Source organism: Microcebus murinus, chromosome 23, assembly GCF_040939455.1.
Source record: "Microcebus murinus isolate Inina chromosome 23, M.murinus_Inina_mat1.0, whole genome shotgun sequence".
Classification (NCBI taxonomy): Eukaryota; Metazoa; Chordata; class Mammalia; order Primates; family Cheirogaleidae; genus Microcebus; species Microcebus murinus.
In genome coordinates, this window is record NC_134126.1 from 29,215,536 (window position 1) to 29,234,235 (window position 18,700).

The 18,700-nt window shown below is 43.9% G+C and overlaps 1 protein-coding gene across 3 annotated transcripts in view; it reads right to left on the bottom strand.

Moving 5' to 3' along the window:
• Positions 1 to 10,718: 10,718 nt before the first annotated feature.
• The window catches only part of MDM4 (MDM4 regulator of p53), a 40,061-nt gene continuing 32,079 nt past the window's right edge, over positions 10,719 to 18,700 (bottom strand). For all 3 annotated transcript variants that reach the window (XM_075996924.1, XM_012759332.3, XM_012759341.3), the window contains one exon: positions 10,719 to 18,109. In XM_075996924.1, the coding sequence (XP_075853039.1) occupies positions 17,537 to 18,109 (573 nt within the window). In that variant the 3' untranslated portion in view covers positions 10,719 to 17,536. The remainder of the gene's footprint in view (positions 18,110 to 18,700) is intronic.

Here is an 18,700-nt window from a genome sequence, read left to right on the forward strand (position 1 = left end):
AGAAGGAACAACAGAAAGGCTCCTGCTTCCTTGGTGACCAGGAAGCCCAGGACAGGCTGGGAGTGGAGGGAAGGGGAAGCCCCAGAAGAAACACTGGAGACTATTAGGAACTCCGGATTGCTGGATTAGCTTTGCAAAACTAAATTAAGTAACAGAACTGGCCGTCTATGCAGGAGCAACCTGGGCAGCTTGTAACTGGGAGGAACTAGTCTCTGCACTTCCAATAGCTGTGGACCACTCAATGCTCCACTCAAAGCCCAGGGCGCTGCTATTGGTGGAGACACCCCGGCCCCTTCAGTGACAGAGACAGAAGCCCATCGTGCAGAAATACCAGGGCAGCGTGAGCTGACTGCCACTCTCGGTCTGCTTGTTTGCTTCGGCGCAGACATTTTCTGGTTCAGAAGCTTCCAGGAGGCAGTACCATGCCAGGAGTCCAGAGGCCTGAGTTCGAGGCCCAGGTCTACTGTATGTCACAGGATCAGACAATGTCACTTAACCCTGAGCTTCCACGTCCTCATTTGTGAAGTGAGAATAGCAGTGCACCCCCTCCCCTCCGGGCCTCCCCCCCAGCTCTGTCAGTGCCTCCCGTCTGCTCCCGTACAGGGTAGGTGAGAAAGCGCCTGGTTCACAGGGCAGCGGTGGGAGTTCAACAAGGTGACACGCAGCAAACGCCCTTAGAAAAAGCCTGACCCAGAGTAAGTGCTCAATGTCATTGCTGCCGCTGCCCCTGTTGTTTTGAGGCTAATTTGAGATAACAGATGTGAAAGTGTTTTGAGAAACACAAAGCACTCCATGTTCACATCAAATGTGTTATTTCCATTCTTCCCTCTTCCTGTCTCGTTTCTCAAAACGCCCCTCCCCTCCCCAGACAGCTCCAGCTGGCTCTGCAGACAGCAGGGCTGAGCTCTGGTCTCAGTGCTCCTGGCACGAGGGACTTCTAGCCCTTTGCACGTGGGCTTCCCGTCCTCACCGCAGCTGGCTCCATCCTAAAAAGCCTTAAGTCAAATACACTTCGCCACTAGAAGATTGGTTTCTTTCTGATGCTCCCATTTGATCTACTGGAGGAATCCACATTCCTCCAACTATCATAACTTTGCTCTGTGTCTCAAGAACTCATAACCCTGGCCTTATTTTGCAAATAGAGCATTCTCCCTCCCCCCTAAACTTTGCCTTATAAAGCTTCCCCAGATGGAGCAAAAACATTTTCTTCTGCCCTGTAGTGGAAGGCAGGAAAGCAAGTAGGATATGGGTAGGGGATGATCCAGTAAATTCTGCTACAGCATGAAAAAATGAACAGCATAAAGTATTATTAATGCAATGCTCTTCCCAATGAATTAACCCAAACGATCCTCTCCTGTCTGGTCCTTGGTAAATATTTGTTGAATGAATGAATGTTAGCAGCACATGATTCTGTCTTTCCTGCTCTGATAAATTATAAAGTCCATGTAGCCAAATTAGTATCAAACCTCTTTTATAAGCCAGGAGCGGTGGCTCACGCGTGTAATCCTAGCACTCTGGGAGGCTGAGGCGGGTGGATTGTTAGAGGTCATGAGTTCGAAACCAGCCTGAGCAAGAGCAAGACCCCGTCTCTGCTATAAATAGAAAGAAATTAATTGGCCAACTAATATATATATAGAAAAAATTAGCCGGGCATGGTGGCGCATGCCTGTAGTCCCAGCTACTCGGGAGGCTGAGGCAGGAGGATTGCTTGAGCCCAGGAGTTGGAGGTTGCTGTGAGCTAGGCTGACGCCACGGCACTCACTCTAGCCTGGGCAACAAGCGAGACTCTGTCTCCACAAAAAAAAAAAAAACCTCTTTTATATGCAATCTTTGTTTTGGGCCTGAGGCCAAAGTGAAAAAATTACTTGTGAAGAAGAAGTGCAAATGTCCATTTGGGCCCATTGGCTCCCTGTATTTGATAGGCACACAGTCTACCTGCCTCAGTGTGGACCGCGGCCTCTCCCTCTCTCCCAGGTAAACCAGGGTCAGGCTGCCCCCACTAGGTGGAAGCGTGTTGGGACCCCACAGGCAGCTCCAGTGAATGCCCCCCAGGTGCAAACTCACCGTTCTCCAGCTGGGCCCAAAAGTGTGCAGGAAGAAGGAGCCACTGCTTCAGGACAGCGCCTGCCCTCCGCTGAGCCCGGCTTTGCTCAGTGCAGATAGCTAAGTCTCTCCACAGCGCTGTGACTGGTCTGTCTGTCCTTGGTTAGAATTCCGCGGGGAAATCACACTCAGAACCCGGTCGCTGTCCGCACACAAAGCATGCTGAGAGATTCCCGGGACAATCATTCCTGAGTCAATTACCTAAGTGCAAAAGCATCTGCACAGGGAGCCGGGGGAGAACGGAGCAGGGACAGGAGGTGGGGAAAAGTGACTCGCGCATTAATCACAAAGCAATCAGTGGATGACAGGGGGCCTTGGAGCCACTGTGTCTGTCCAGCTGGACAAGGCGTAAGGAAAGGTCACTGTTGTCCAGGCACTCCCATCCATCATGAAGACACCCACTTACCTGGCTTCCAAGTGTCCAGCGTCCTGTTTTCCCCGCTCGGCAGAGATGCTGCCCTGGCCTGGCTCGTTGTCCTTGATTCTGCCCTCTCGGCCATGCTGGCATGCACCTGCCCTGCCCCACCTGGCCCCGCCATGGAGGAGGACGTGGCTTTGGCTAATTAACCTTCAGGAGGCCATTTGCTGGGTGTGGCCTGCCTCAGTTCCAGAGAACTACAAACTCCTCTTCCCATGCCTGTATCTTGCCCACTGTCAGGGTCCAAGAAGGAGAGAGGGCATAAATTCTCCCTGCTCTTCTACGGACTTAGCTGCCTGCTCCTGCAAGTGTCTTCCCTCCCCTGGCAGCCTGTCCCCACCCCTCCGTACCCCCGAGCACAGAGGTCCCTGCTGGACGGAGCTCCCTTCTCAGCTCCCTGGCCCTCTCTGAGCTGTGCTCTACCTAACCCTTGCAATCAAAACCTGTTTCCAGGTTCAGGCCAATTCATTTCTGACATTATTTCCAGGGCTGGTGTGTTTTGTCTTCCAGGTCTTTTCCATTTTAATGGGGAGGAAGGTTTTTGCCCAGGTGTAACCCTTGGCAAGGGATTCCAGCAGTGACTTCAGGAAGGAAAAAAAGAGTCTTGACTAGAAGGGCTCTTTTATGCCTCAAATCACAGACAGAGCATGAGCTTTGAATTCAGACACTAGATTTAAATACTGGCACAACTTCCTAGCTAAATAACCTTGGGTGAGTCATTTAACCTCTGCTAGTTCCTCATCAGCAATGGAGATAGACATATCCACCTCACTGATCTGAGGAGAGAATTTAATAAGGTATATATTTTAAGATCCTAGTACAATGCTGAAATTATTCTCTTTAGTGTGGCATGGCCAGAGCTTCCAGCACTGGGGAGGGGTGTAAGGGACTCAGACTGTCCCTTGCAGCTGACTACAAGCAGGGCAGGCTATTTTAAAGGCACTTGGCCCCAAATATCTACAGCACCTGTGTACCACACCCCTCTGGATTTCCATGATTACAGTCTTCACTCTGGGTAACCATCGATCCTCTTTTGAAATGTGAAAATTCTTGTGAAAGTTACTAATATTGTGATGTGAAATGTCCTGGAGCTCAGAAACCAGAAGAAGCAAAGATTGTCCCAACTATGGAAGGCAAGTCATACGCCAGACCCTGAGCCAGGCACTCTCTTGTCCATGATCTTTCTACCCTCACAGTAACGTTCAGAGGTAGTTATTGTTGTTTTTTTTTTTTTTTGAGACAGAGTCTCACTTTGCTGCACAGGCTAGAGTGAGTGCCGTGGCGTCAGCCTAACTCACAGCAACCTCAAACTCCTGGGCTCAAGCGATCCTCCTGCCTCAGCCTCCCGAGTAGCTGGGACTACAGGCATGCGCCACCATGCCCGGCTAGTTTTTTCTATATATGTTTTTAGTTGTCCAGCTAATTTCTTTTTTTTTTTTTTTTTAGTAGAGATGGGGGTCTCGCTCTTGCTCAGGCTGGTCTCAAACTCCTGAGCTCAAACGATCCTCCCACTTCGGCCTCCCAGAGTGCCGGGATCACAGGTGTGAGCCACCACACCCAGCCCTATAATGGAGAAGTTTCTGAGGCTCAATAAAACCTGGCCGAAGCCGGTGTGCAGGACAAGACAGGCAACGGGGCTTGGGACCATCTCCAGCACCCGGGTGTAGGATGTAAGCAGAGGGGTTATAGACTTCAGAAGCCAACCACTGACTAGTTATCTGGTAAACTGAAGCAGAGATTTCCTCGCATGTCAGACATTAACATTTGCAGGCTGGGCTTTCAACTCCTCCTCACCAGGAGTTTGGCTGGTGAAGCCGCCCCACCTGCTCCACATCTGACAATCCCGTGCTAAAAGTCAGAAGGGATCAAGGGCGCTGCTTAGAAAGGCACAGCAGCGCTGCTCAGCCTCTCCCAGAAACCACAGGGAGAGCACGTGCCCTGGAGTTTGGGGTTTCATTCTAAACAGGTGGGACGTCCCATCATGGCCCCAGAGGGGAAGGTGGGTGGGGCCCAGTGGAGGATCTTGGGGGAAGTGCTGCTGTCCTGTCATACCCGCTTTGGGCTGCATTAACGGGAAAGAGAGAGCAGGGGGAAGGAGACGGATCCTGACGGTTTTTAAAGGAGAGTGCATTTAAACTTCAACTCAGAGTGTAGCTGAACAGCTGGCCTGGAAAATTGGTTGTTTAGCTCTGCATTTTGTGTCAGGGACTCACTGGCTGAGAGAAAATAAAAGCAGCTTGATTTTGTAAACTGCCAATAGTATGAACCAAGACAAAGGCCTCCAGGGAGCAGGGACTCGAGCAACTTCTTTTCCCTACTCCTACACAATAGGGGGAATGGCAGGGACCCAGCTAAGGAACAATTAGGGTTCTGAGCTGTTAGCACTGCAGGCATTGGCTGGGCTTTAGAGTTTGCATGTTCCCAGCTCTGCCTTTAAGGAATCACAGCCCCAGACTTCCAGAATCTCAGATCCAGAAGGGACCAAAGATGGCACAGGAATGAATCCCCGCTTCAGGTCCTCTGGCCTTCGTGGAGCCCAGTGCGCAAGAGAATGCTCACCACTCCTCTACCCAGCCTGCTTGCTCTCTGCCAGCTTACACTAGTGGTAAATTCCTTCTTGTCTGAGCTGAAACCTGCCTCCTACTCATCAACCATCACAGGGAGCATATGTCATGGCTCCTTAGATGACCCTCAGAGATCCTGCAGGTCACAGACGACCTGAATTTACCTGCAAGTATTTTGTTTGCTTCTTTTTTTTTTCCCCTTTGGCCTACCTAGCGTTTTAAAACTTTTTGGAGCCAGTATTTACAGCAAAGGCATTTCCAGGAAAAATCTGGCCTTGTGGATTCTCTTGGTGTATCCGAAACGCTGGCAACAAAGACCTCACACTATTACCTGAAAACACCTGGCTGACTGGACTTGGGTGGTGATGGCCCCTTCGATGTAGGCCTGGCTCTCCCGGGTACCCCAGTACCCGGCCCTCCCTGTGGTCCCTAAGGCAGCAGCTCTCCTTGTCTATGAGACCCCACTGGTCTCTGTGAGTTTGTGAGGCAGACCTGTCCATGCTCCAGGTTTTACCAGTGGCCAGGTACCGGGATCCTTCTTGGCCTAGTGTTCATTGCTTTCCTTTATAATTTAGTCCCTTCTCCTCCAGAGCCATGCTCACCGCCAGGGATTTCCTTCCTTTTATCCTATCTCCCTCCCACGCCCTTCATTAATATAAAAATGACGAACCCAGCAAAGCAAATTTGTCTACTGCTCCTTTCCCTGTGCTGATGCATTTAAATCAGTTAACCATCAACCAGCAAGAGGACCACCTCTACTCTAACTTCAGGGACTTTGGGAAATTTTTGATATTGTCCTAATGACTGGGGTATTTAGTGCCTGGGGACTAGAAATACCATCGATAAATAACCTACTATGCAAAGAATAGTCCCATTAAAAAAACAAAACTTGCCCATTCAAAACGCCACTAACCCTCATGGAAATAATACTGATTTAAATGGAATGCTGGTTAACTTTATCCTATGTCGTTTATTTAACTTCTCTATGCCTATGTATAATAAAGTGGCGATAACACCTAGCACTCTGGGAGGCAGAGGCAGGTGGATTGCTCAAGGTCAGGAGTTTGAAACCAGCCTGACCAAGAGCGAGACCCCCATCTCTACTATAAATAAAAAAAGAAATTAATTGGCCAATTAATATATACAGAAAAAATTAGCCAGGCATGGTGGCGCATGCCTGTAGGCCCAGCTACTCGGGAGGCTGAGGCAGGAGGATCGCTTGAGCCCAGGAGTGTGAGGTTGCTGTGAGCTAGGCTGACGCCACGGCACTCACTCTAGCCTGGGCAACAGAGTGAGACTCTGTCTCAAAAAAAAAAAAAACAAAAAAAAAAAAGTGGAGATAACAGATTTCATTAATATAGCGGTACATTTCTTCCACAGAGCTGTTGTAAGGATGAGATAAAACAGATACTTGACACATACTAATAAGCACACAGGAAATGCTAGCAGTGACGACTGATTTAGAAATGCAATGGTGAGGCGAGAATTAGCATGTCCGCCCACAGACCTGAATTCTAGTTCTGCTGGAGTAGCTAATCCGCCGCTAGCAAACCACGTGACCCTGGTCGTGTTGTTTCTCCTCACTGGACCATGTTGAGGGGTTGTGCCAGGTTTCTGGAGTCCTGTTCATGCCAAATACCCGTGGTTCTGTGGTCCTCATAAGATACATGGTATATATACCCTTTTGATTTTCCTCCTGGCTTCACTTGCCTGGGCCAGCACTCCCAGGTGCGATGCTGACAGCCAACCTGAGGCTGTGTTTCCTGCCCTGTCAGATTTAAGAACAAAGATGAAGAAGAAACCACGCATTCACAGGTACACACTGGCTACGGTCACTGCCCTGAAGTCTGTGAGGTCTGAGGGGGGCCAAGGCTGTCCCCCTTCCTCAGACGGAGAGTTTTCTCCCCCAGAACACACTGCTTTGTGATGGGCACCTGTGGACCGCCACAAAGACTCTCACAGCGAAGGGATTCGGGGAAACAGGCTCCAGGGGACGGATTCCTCCCCTACCGCCTGCCGAACACAGGCTGGCCCTGGTAGGGGCTGCAAGAGGAAGGTCGCACACCAAAGGGAAAAAACCAGCAGTCCAGTTCATTTGAATAAACCAGGAAGAAGGGAACTGCAGTAGGTTATTACTGAGAGAATAATTTGTAACTAGGTTACAGACAGTCTTGAGGAAATGGAGACCAAATGGCAAAAATGGACAAAATAAAAAACAGAAATACAATACTTTCGCTGGCTGGTGTGGAGTTAGAGTACCATTTACTCTACCTTTTACCCCATTTTTTTCCTCCTGGGTTATAGAGGACTCTCACAAATGATTCCTCAAAACACCAGGAGTATGAATATTTAAATAAAGACTTGATCCTAGGGGGTCATCCTGAAGCAGATTCAACTATGTTGTTTTAAGGGCAGAGGGACCATCCTCTTAGATTTTCATAGGTCACTGGTGCCCTCTGGTGGACCATAAGTTACATCCGCCAGGTAGACGCCAGAGATTTCGTTGGTCATTTCTGTTTGCAGCAGCTGTAATTCCACCCCATCCTCGTGGACCAGCAAGAGGAGGATGGAATGGCAGGTGACAGACACTTCACATGCATCAGTTTATTTGTCCATTACACCTGTGTCACAGAACAGGAAGCTGAGGCTTAAGAGACAGGAAGTGAACTGCCTGAGGTCACCCAGGGTTTCTCTCTCTCTCTCTCCCTCCCCCACCTAACACAAAAAGATATGAACTATAAATCTCTCATTCTGTTTCATGGTAAACATCTTCCTGCCTACATCCATATACTCTTCTGTCCTCTACTTCTCCCATCCAAGTACTAACCAGGCCTGACCCTGCTTAGCTTCCGAGATCAGACGAGATCGGGCGTGTTCAGGGTGGTATGGCCGTAGACTGTCCTCTACTTCTTTACCTTAAAAGACACCTGGCTTCCCCCAACCCTCCCCAAAGGATCTTGGTGGTCATTTCCCCACACCTCATGGACCTTCAGTATAGGATGTGGGTTGGGGCCTCCCCAGCACTACACCCAGACCACTATTCTTTGTTTCATTTTACTTTCTAATTTTTTTTATTTCATATTATGGGGGTACAAATGTTAAGGTTAGACATATTGCCCTTGCCTCCCCTCCCCCATTGAGTCAGAACTTCAAGTGTGTCCATCCTCCAGTTGGTGCCCATGGCACTATGTAAGTATATGCCCATCCCCTCCCCCCCACCTGCCTGACACCCGATAAATGAAGGACATGGAAACAACCACCCAAGTGCCCATCAATTGATGAATGGATAATTAAAATTTAGTATATGTTCACAATGGAATATTACTCAATTCTAAGAAATGACAGCGTGCTAGCACCGCTTATACTATCCTGGATTAAGCTTAAGCCCATTATCCAAAGTGAGGCAACACAAGGCGACACAGATCAGGAAAATGGGCCCCACATGTACTCGCCATCAAATTGGTACTGACTGATTAAAACTATGGTGCTCAAATGGTGGTAGTGTTCACCAGGGATTCGGTGTGGGGGGTGGTAGACCCACATCTTAGAGATGTGGTGAGCATTGTGGAGGGGAAGGGCATACCTCTAACACTTCCTAGGGAGAGGCAAAGATATAAAATGTAACCAAATTGTCAAAAAAAAAAAAAAAACCAGACCACTACTCTTAAGATACTTTGTTGTCTTTGTTTTTGAGATTTAGATCTATACTGCCCTTCACTCCTCCCATACTGCTGCTATCTGATGGCCTTCCTTCCACTCCCTTGTTCATCAGACTTTGGATTCCCATATCCTGCATCATCCGGTTGACAGCAGGATCATACCCATCCAACACCTCAGCCTCACAGGACCCTGACCACCTCGCACCACAGAATTTCATCTTCATGCGACTTCAGCCACTCACTCAGTTATGCCCCGGGACTTGACCTCACCTGGGATGCTCCACTCTACACCAGTCAGCTTAGACTAAGTTACCCTGTGGTAACAACCCCCAAATCAGACAGCTACGGCTCTGCTGCCTGTCCTCTTCAATCAGAGCCAGGCTGAAGGAGCGGCCCCATTCTGGGGCACGCTGGCCTCATGCAGTGGGAACATGGCATTGACTGACCCATGCAATGGTCCCTCAGCCTCTGCTCAGAAGCAGCATGCTTCCTTTCCACTCGCACTGCACTGGCCAGCCTCCTGCTAGTGAGACAGGAGCGCAATCCTCTCCAAGGCTGGTAGAGAAAAGTAGCCAATGTTTCGACAATAATACAATCTGCCAGAAACTTTGAAGTCTTTTATTAGTCTCTCTCTCTCTGTTTCAATTTAGCAACCTGTCCTTTCACTCCTGGTCCTCTCCTCTTATACCGTTTTTTAATTTCATTAAGGCTTTTTGGTTCCTATCACTCACCTTGTGGAAATAATGACAACAGATATTACAGAACACTTAGTAGGTGCTAACTTGACATCTATCATCTCATGAGTTATTGGAGGCTAAGAAGTTAACCTGTGTTCACCTTCTTCTGTCTTTCAGGTTAGAACCATCACTTCACAGTGACGGAAACAGAAGAACCAGGTAGAACTGAGAGGCCAGGTCAGGACCATGAAATGTGGAGAAACACCAGTCTGCAAGTTGCCTGATTTTTCTCCTGTAGCACTCAGGGGCTGGGCCCGGTGGTTCTTAATCACTGGCAACTCTCCCACTAATGACATTTACCAATACCTTGGGACATTTTTTATTATTGTAATTAGGGGAAGTGCCATTGGCATCTAGTGAAAGAGGCCAAGAACACTGCTATAACATCCTACAATGCACGGGACAGGCCTCACTAACAAAGAATCTTCCAATCCAAAATGTCAACAGTGCTGAGGTTGAAAAATCCTGTTCTATAGATGGGGCAGTTCCAGGCAACTGTCTTAGTCTTTTCTCTCCCCCAGTCTCCAGAGTGCCTGTTTCAGGCCGTCTCCACTTTCTTCAAACTTATCCCAAACGCTTACTCTGTTATACTCAACTCTCTCAGTCCAAGCTTCCAGCCACACTAACCTTTACTGTTCTTCCCAGATGCCACTCTTTCCTCCCAACTCTGGCACTCTTCCTTTTCAAAAGCATATGTGCTATCAACCTCTTTGTGGGCCATTCCCTCTTCTTTGCTATCCCTCTCAAGAACAGAATCTGAGGGCCACGGATCAAGGGCTTCAATGAAGCCCTGAAATTGAACCACTACTTCTTCATAAAGTGTTGTGCTATTTATAAGAGGTTTCATAAATTTCATTAGCTTTTCAAAGAGGTCTATAATCACCAAAAATTTAACCACCACTGCTAGAGATCCTAGCAGATGCTAGGCATACAATTGATTCACACATATTTTTTGACAAACCCTCAGTACCTCTAGTACTGGCCCCAATTCAAAAACACAAGCTCAATGTTAAAAAATACTCTGCACAATTTGAGGGTTTCCTTCAGGATTGGGACCCTGAAAAGGAAATATATCAATTACTCTTAATATGTAACTGGGGGAAAATATCCAATGTTGCTGTTGATTTTAAGTCCAATAATGTCCCCAAATCAAACCAAAGATAGTATATAACAGAAAATGAGATTTTCTTTGTGTACAAATAAAATTATGTATTTCCCAAATAATGACAACACACAATGACAAAATGAAAAACATTTAATACACAAAAGCACAACAAAATCAAAAGGTATTAAAAGTATTACATAGTGCAAACACCAAAAAGATACAGAGCTATTAACTTAGTGGTGCTTATAAATATAACTAGGCAAGCATGCATGAAAATGCCTCCCTCTTTCCTCATTGAGCTGGCCACTATTCAAAGTTATTTTAAATTGCCTTTTTGTCCCTCACTTTATGAAACCACATTTGCTACTCCTGTTGATTGTGACTACCTGATCAGAAATATCTGGAAAATTACATGTTTTCTCTTATATTGGCAGTGCATTTTATGCCACCTACTCAAGTGTGTGCAGAAAGGGAATTTTTGTGCATCAGGACCACAGCAAGGCAGTTTTATCAGGATACAATCTGCTACCCAAATTTACTTCTCTCAGAACACCTACAGACAGAACTCTTTTCTAGTCAAGAGCTTTACGTCAAGGTATCTGAGCTGGAAGCACAGGCAAAAGGGCTTGTCGGCAGCAACACAGGCTCTGCTAGGCAGGCATACAGGAGAGCTAGCGCTCAGCTCCCAGGACCTGAGGTATTCTCAATCCATACCCCAGAGCTTGGTCTACCAAGAAGATAATAGCTTCTTATATCTCTTCAAGGCAAGTATAAGTTTTAAAGTTGCTCCCCTATACTTAATCTCCACAACAAACTACGAGGTAGAAAGGGTAGATATTGTACTCATTTCATAGATGAGAAAAACTGAGGCTTTAGAAGATCAAGGCCAGGACTCAAGACTTATTCTACCTCTGTCCAAGAGGCACTTACTTAATAGTGCATAGCTACAGACTAAAGAGAGTCGTATTCAGAGGTCGCTTATGACTCCTACTGTGCCAAGTGCCGCGGAGGCCAAGAAACATTTTTTTGTTGATGTTGGTTTTAAAATAGAGAAGGAAAACGAGATATTTTGGTTTTTATTGAAAAGGAAGTGAAAAAACGAGGCAAACTACAGAGAGGAAAAAAAAAATCCTCCTGTAGGAAGGGGGAAGGCTGACCTCAATTTCTTGGGACTGAGACCATAGGGAAGCCAATTCCCCCAGCCCCCCAGCACACTCAAAGGCAGCCTTCACTAAGGTTGTTATTTTATTGCATAGTAGCTCTGCCCTCATAGCTTCCCCTCCTCATAGCCAGAATCCACCCTTAACTCTGCAACAAAACATTCCCCAAGACTGATTGGAAAAGAGGAATTTTATCTAAAGATAATATAATTACAACCAGCCAAGGGGTGATGCAGAAGTCCTCTGGTAGGAAAACAATATCCAGAAATAGCTAATAACTTTGAATTAAGAGGACATAAGAGCAACACTAAAAGAGGAAGAAGAAACATCTGTTGACAGCAAAGTACTTAACTGTTTTACAAAAACACGACCTTCAGATAAGAAACTAGATGCTCTGATAAACTCTCAAAGTGTCATAAAGACAAAGCCAATTTTCAATAAAGCATTTGCCAAATTACAGCAACTGCGCTGAAGAAGGAATAGCTCTTCTATCACTACTTGGCCTTTTCAGGTATCTCTGACCCTCTCCACCCTAAGAAATGGGGAGTTCTACTAGCTATGCTATGCTCCCAGAAGGCATTAAATGAGGATCTCACATAAAGGAAAACAACCTGCAGGGGAAGCAGCACATTGGATTTCAAATAAGGTACCAAGAAATATTAACTACCTCTTTCTATAGCTATGCCTCTTTTTCTCTGTAACATTTTCAGTCATTTAAAAGGTTACCAGTAGCGGTGCAGTAAATCCAAGTGTAGGTTTACTGTAATAGCTTCTTTAACAATGCCACACCCACCAATAATGGCATTACTTAGGATTGCACATTCGTTATATCAAAAGATCTCAAAATGCTTACAGGACATTCTCCCACAGGAGAGAAGAGATCTGGCCGCTTCTACAAAGGCAGAATATAGCAATGGCAGACAATAAGGGAAGTTCTGTCAACAGAAAAGATTATCTCAAAATAATCAGGAAAAACTGTCCCCAAATTAGGTCTAGGGAGCCACCTTTAATCCATTAACTCAGAAACTCATTTCCAGTTTGGCCTTAAGGCCCCCAATATTTCCCCTCATAAAATAAATTGCAATTGGTCTACTCAGAAAACTGAGAAATTCTAGCACAGTAACCTCCACAATCCCTATGGCCGTGCAAAATTCCGGACATTTGTAAACATTGGGCATTTTACTTTTGGCACGGGGAGAGCTTGCAGGTTCTTTGAAGTGCAGATTCTAAACACAGCTAGTTCCTAATCTACAGCAATTTTAGCAAAGATGATATCAGTCTTGAGAGCATGTAACATTAGTCTTGACAGTGTGTGTGTGCACATGTACACTAATGAACAGGAGAACTATCAAAACCAATGCTTCAGAATATGAGTCTGAACAATTAAAGTAGATAACTGAGGAAATGGAAAACATTCACAGTATCTAAAGCCATACACTTTCAGAAGCTCACATAATTCTGTGGGAAAAAAACCAAATAACCGGTTAACAAGTTTCTTACTTTCTAAAGAGGTTCAAGAGGTAACATCACAATAACTTCGTAGAATCCAAGAACATTCATCAATTTCTCATTAATGAATTTTCAAGATAGCCAACATTGCATTGAAGTGACACACACAAAAAGTTACAAATGAGCTTGACCTTTAAAAATAAATTCTTACAAATCAAAAAATACCCCACAAAGCATTACATACATCTAATATACATAAATTATAATTATTAACACAACCACATATTTCAAATGCTTGGCAGTGATTCAAGTGACACAAGTTTGTGGCAGTTTGGAGGCTGGCCTGGCTCAAGCCTAGGATTAACAAACCAATATTCCACAGATGGACTGTGGAGAAATGGTATACCACTTTAAAGGTTAGGTCTAAGACTGTGATAAAGTCTGGTTTAACTATTACAAACAGAAGCATACAAACTACTGTTAAGTACACTACAAGGAGGGTGAGTTAATATTAAGAGACAGGAGACATTTTTAGCTATAATAGAGAAATTCATTGATGTTCTAATGATTTGTCATCTCTGCTCTGAACTTTTTGTCTAAAAGAACATGAACATAAATATTAATTTAAATTACAACTAAAATAAGAAATCTGATGCTAATGTGGTATGATTTCACTATTCCTAAGTCTATGGCGTGATACAGCAGAAACACTGGTGGCCATATAATTTAACATCCAAATGAGGGCACTTGAAAGTGAAAGGAGAGAGACGGAGACAATCAATAGGATACTGAAATGTAGGAACAAACCAGCAGTATCTCTAGAAAACCAGAGGATATGGTCCCTATAACTACAACTAAAAGATAAATGTCAAGTATACTAGTAAACACTGAAGATTTCACATAAAAACTATGCCTTGCTTTTAGTGGCAGTAAGTAAAAAAATTTGTACCATGTGACAATGAAAAAAGAACAAAATCAAAAACAGATCAAGAAGATAGTTCAAAGTTTCCTGTAAGTAACGAAGTTCAGCTCAAAGCCATAGCTTAGAATGTTTCAAGCAGCAAAGTACTTAGTGCTAATGGGAACAGTGGAAAACCAAGGCGAGCAAACAGGAAAAGGAGGAAAGCTAAGTAGCGTAAGAGGACTGATTCTGTACTGGGTAATGATACACCAAAATTACATCAAATATCTGAAACATAAGTAAAATGTTTAATTCTTACTTAAGTTTTACAAAACACTGATTCTTCATATAAGAGGACAAGTACAGGCCCCCAATTCTCCCTGCCTACACTCGCAAAAGCACCTGACTGGCAAAAATAAAACAAAATTAGGGACTATCAAACTATTATAAACGGAGTATTATTGGAAGGGAAACAGAAAATTGATTTAACTTTCTACAGTTTTAGTGCATTTCATCAATGATCTAACAAAACAATTAACTCAAAGAACTGGTTCTGTTTACTGGGGAGAAAAAGTCTCTTCCCTGATCCCTAGAGAGAGCCAGAGACTTGACCTTCATTACCAAGGAAGGAGGAATACTGGAGAAAATGGTTCATGTCCCTCTCTCCCTGTTACATGTCCTCACAGTGGTTTCCTTATTAGATAAGAAAGCCTGGCATTTACAGGCCCTTTCTCTCGTGGGAGAAAATGTTAAAAGTCACTGTTCTCTCTCAAGTCTTACTTTGGCTGTGAATTATATTCTCTAAAACCACTTATTAAAAGATCTATATTTTAAGATTAGTTGTCCCAAATTCAACATGTGCCATCATTTAAAATATCTAATGAATAATAATAAGGTAACAAGTATTGTTTAAAGATTCACTAGTCAAGAGACCTGAATTCTTTGGGCTGCAAGAGGTCACAGGTTCATGTCTGACGAGCCCCCCCAAAAAAACAAAACAAAAAAGAGATCTGGATTCTAATAGTAACTCTACCACTAGCTGTGCCATTTAGCCTCATATGCAAAATAAGAGGGATTGAATATATGAGTGCATTATAGTTTTAAAATTCTATACTTTTAATAAAACTTTCTCTCTGAAAACTAACTGCGATAATAAACGGATCTTGTTCTGTCTACTTTTTTGTTTGGTGCCTAGAAAAACAGGAAGGAAAAACCCTTCCTTCTTGGACAGAGCTTCCGAAAGTGTGATCTGCAGAAAACTTCCATCAGAGCTTCCAGGAACACTAGTCCAAATGCAAATCCCTGGCCTACACCTCAGGAATCAGTCTCTAGAGGGTTGAACATTTTTTTAACAAGCAACTCATGTGATTCTTACGATCCTTAAGTTTGACAATTCTGGGGCCTTGGTCTTCAAAATGACAGATTCATACCTCTAAGGATACAGCAAGATTTTCCCAAGGGGTAAGCCAACATGGATAGCTATAAGGAAATCAATTTAAAGATCTTCAATTTCTATATGTTTTATACTAAAATATGTCCTCTGATAATGGCCTCTTCAGATCTAACATTTCTCTATAATTCCTTTTCCACAACTACCATATTCCAATTCTCCAAAAAAAAAAAAAAAAAAAAAGGCTGCCTCGTACCCCTTCAGAATCTTACTATGAGACATTGCCTCAGGGTATAAACAACTCCAGAGGAACCAAAACAAAACCTGAACTCCCAAGAGACAACAAGGACTAAGAGATCAAAGCAAAGATAGCTTTGGTTAAAAATTCTGTGACTTCTCTTTTTATCTATTTATTTTAGAACTGATATTGAGAAGGTTGTGCCAGAGACTTATGTTAATGCTTTTACATGAATTAAAACTAAGACATATTCTGATGGAAAGTTAAGTCTGATTCAGCTAAGTAATTTTATTTTATTCATTTATTTTTTTCTTGAGACAGAGTCTCTCTCTGTTGCTTGGGCTAGAGTGCCGAGACGTCAGCCTAGCTCACAGCAACCTCAATCTCCTGGGCTGAAGCAATCCTCCTACCTCAGCCTCCTGAGTAGCTAGGACTACGGGATGCACCACCAAGCCTGGCTAGTTTTTTCTATACATGTTTACTTGTCCAGCTAATTTCTTTCTATTTTTTAGTAGAGACAGGGTCTTACTCTTGGTCAGGCTGGTCCTGAACTCCTGACCTTGAGCAATCCTCCCACCTCGGCCTCACAGAGTGTAGCTGAGTAATTTTTAAATGAGAACAGGCTTTGCCAGTTTATATGACAGGACTTTTTCTATAAATTTAATCAGCTAAATCTATAGCTCCAAGGCTTTGATAAAATATCTTTAGCAGAGTGCAGTGGCTCATGGCCTATAATCCTAGCAGTCTGAGAGGCAGAGGCAGAGGGATCGCTTGACCTCAGGAGTTTGAGACCAGCCTGACCAAGAGTGAGAACTCATCTCTACAAAAAATAGAAAAATTAGCAGGAGCCTGTAGTCCGGCTACTCAGGAGGCTAACTCAAGAGGATTGCTTGAGCCCAGGAGTTTGAAGTTGCAGTGTGCTATGATGACACCACTGCACACTAGTAGCCAGGGCAACAGAGTGAGACTCTGTCTCAAAAAAAATAATCTTTAAAGCATATATATAACATACAACATATTGGATAGTATATTCTTCATAAGTACTTAAATTTTTAAAATTTAGGTGTCAAATTAAAGATGTGCAAAAGGAAAACTAATCTAGGGTGAGAGCCATGAAAGATTGAAGGACTGCCTTCAATCAAAGGAGCATAAGGGAATATTCTGGGGTTACAGAAATGTTATACAGCTTTTTTGGGGTGGTTACTCAGATTTCCACAACTCATTGGAAAGGAACACTATATTATATGTTAATCATAGTTCAATTTTTAAAATGTGCATGGAAGAAATCTCTCATTTTTCAAGACTTTTTCTTTTGCTTTCTCTGAACCATGTAGCCAGACTACAAACATAAAGTGATCCACAGCACTTCCTAACTTAACTAATCAAATTATTTGTATTTTCACTGTTAGCTCTAATATTTTTCTAACAGCTACTTTGGATCTTGATGCCTAAAAACATTCCTAACAGCAGGGAAGGGTGATACAATTAACTAAAGAAAGGATTAATCTTCAAATAATTTTATAAATGAATGAATAAATGTATTTTTATGTTTGCCTTGGTAGCTGTTCCCTTCCAAGTCCTCACCTTTGGAGGAAGAATCAAGTGACTTAGGTTAGACTTGGTGACTTGGGTTAGTTTAAAACAACTCGCTCTCAAATTTCATGTAGGTTAGAAGCAATGTCCTGTAACACAGATGTTTACATGAATAAATGAACAACTGCAATTGGTCACACGGAGTAAAAAATGCTCAATACTGATACTCTGATATATGACCTTGCCCTCTTAATATTTCTCTGTAATTCATTTATTCAGCTATGCTATAAAAACCTTAATAACCAACTGAATCTCCTTCTTGCAAATGGGGCATGAAGCCCCAGCCTTCTTTAGTTTTCTGGCACAATGAAAACAAGTGACAAGATGGCCTGTCCTCCCGTGAATAATGTTCCCGTCTCTTGGTCTTTTCTCACATAAGCTACATGGCTTCAAGAGATTCTGGCAATCCTCCATGTTTTCTGTATCTGTTCTCTGTTCAGAAAGGATATCTGACTGTTCTCCGGTGCTTAAGATGGTCTCTTGGCTTTCAGAATTGTGAGCCAAATCCAAAAATTCCACCGAGCTGCAAGGATCAAAAAGTTTGGAGTTTTCTTCCTTTATACACACATCTTTAGGTCTAACAACTGGAGCAGAAATGGTTCTTCGGCAATCAGGGACATCAATTCCTTCATTTTCCTTCTTTTCAGGTATAGCGGAGATATCAGATGTGGACAGAGAATGGGTTAACTTAGAACAATCTGAATACCAATCCTTTCTCAAGGCCCAGCAACGAAAACAGTACCTCTTGCTTGGAGAGTTAAATTTCTTGCACTCAGTACACTGCCACTCATCCTACAAAGACAAGTATAGCCAATTAATACTCACCTGGGGGTGAACATCATGCTGAGAAAAGGGAAGGTAGGCTGAGTTCTCATCCTCTCACGAAGCTTATAGTAGTCCATACATTCCACTCCAGTGGTCTACACTAGGATCTGAGCAAAGTCTACAGCCATGTGAAAGAAAGTCTTTGGAAGTTTTGCACTGATAGTGCCACAATTCCCATTTCCAAGCCAAACTCTGATATAGCTATTCTTTAAGACAGTTATTTTGGCTTTCTATCTCATCTGGGCAAAATTTACATTGTTTGATACCCTACTATCCCCTTTTAAATTACTTTTTTTTTCTTTTTTTGAGACAGGGTCTCACTCTGTCACCCTGGCTAGAGTGCAGTTGTGTCATCAGCACTCACTGCAACCTGAAACTCCTGGGCTCAAGTAATCCTCATGCCACAGCCTCCCGAGTAGCTGGGACTACAGCTAATACCACCACACCCAGCTGATTTTTCTATTTTTTCTAGAGATGGGGTCTCACTCTTGCTCAGGCTGGTCTCAAACTCTTGAGCTCAACCTATCCTCTCACCTGGGCCTCCCAGAGTGCTAGGAT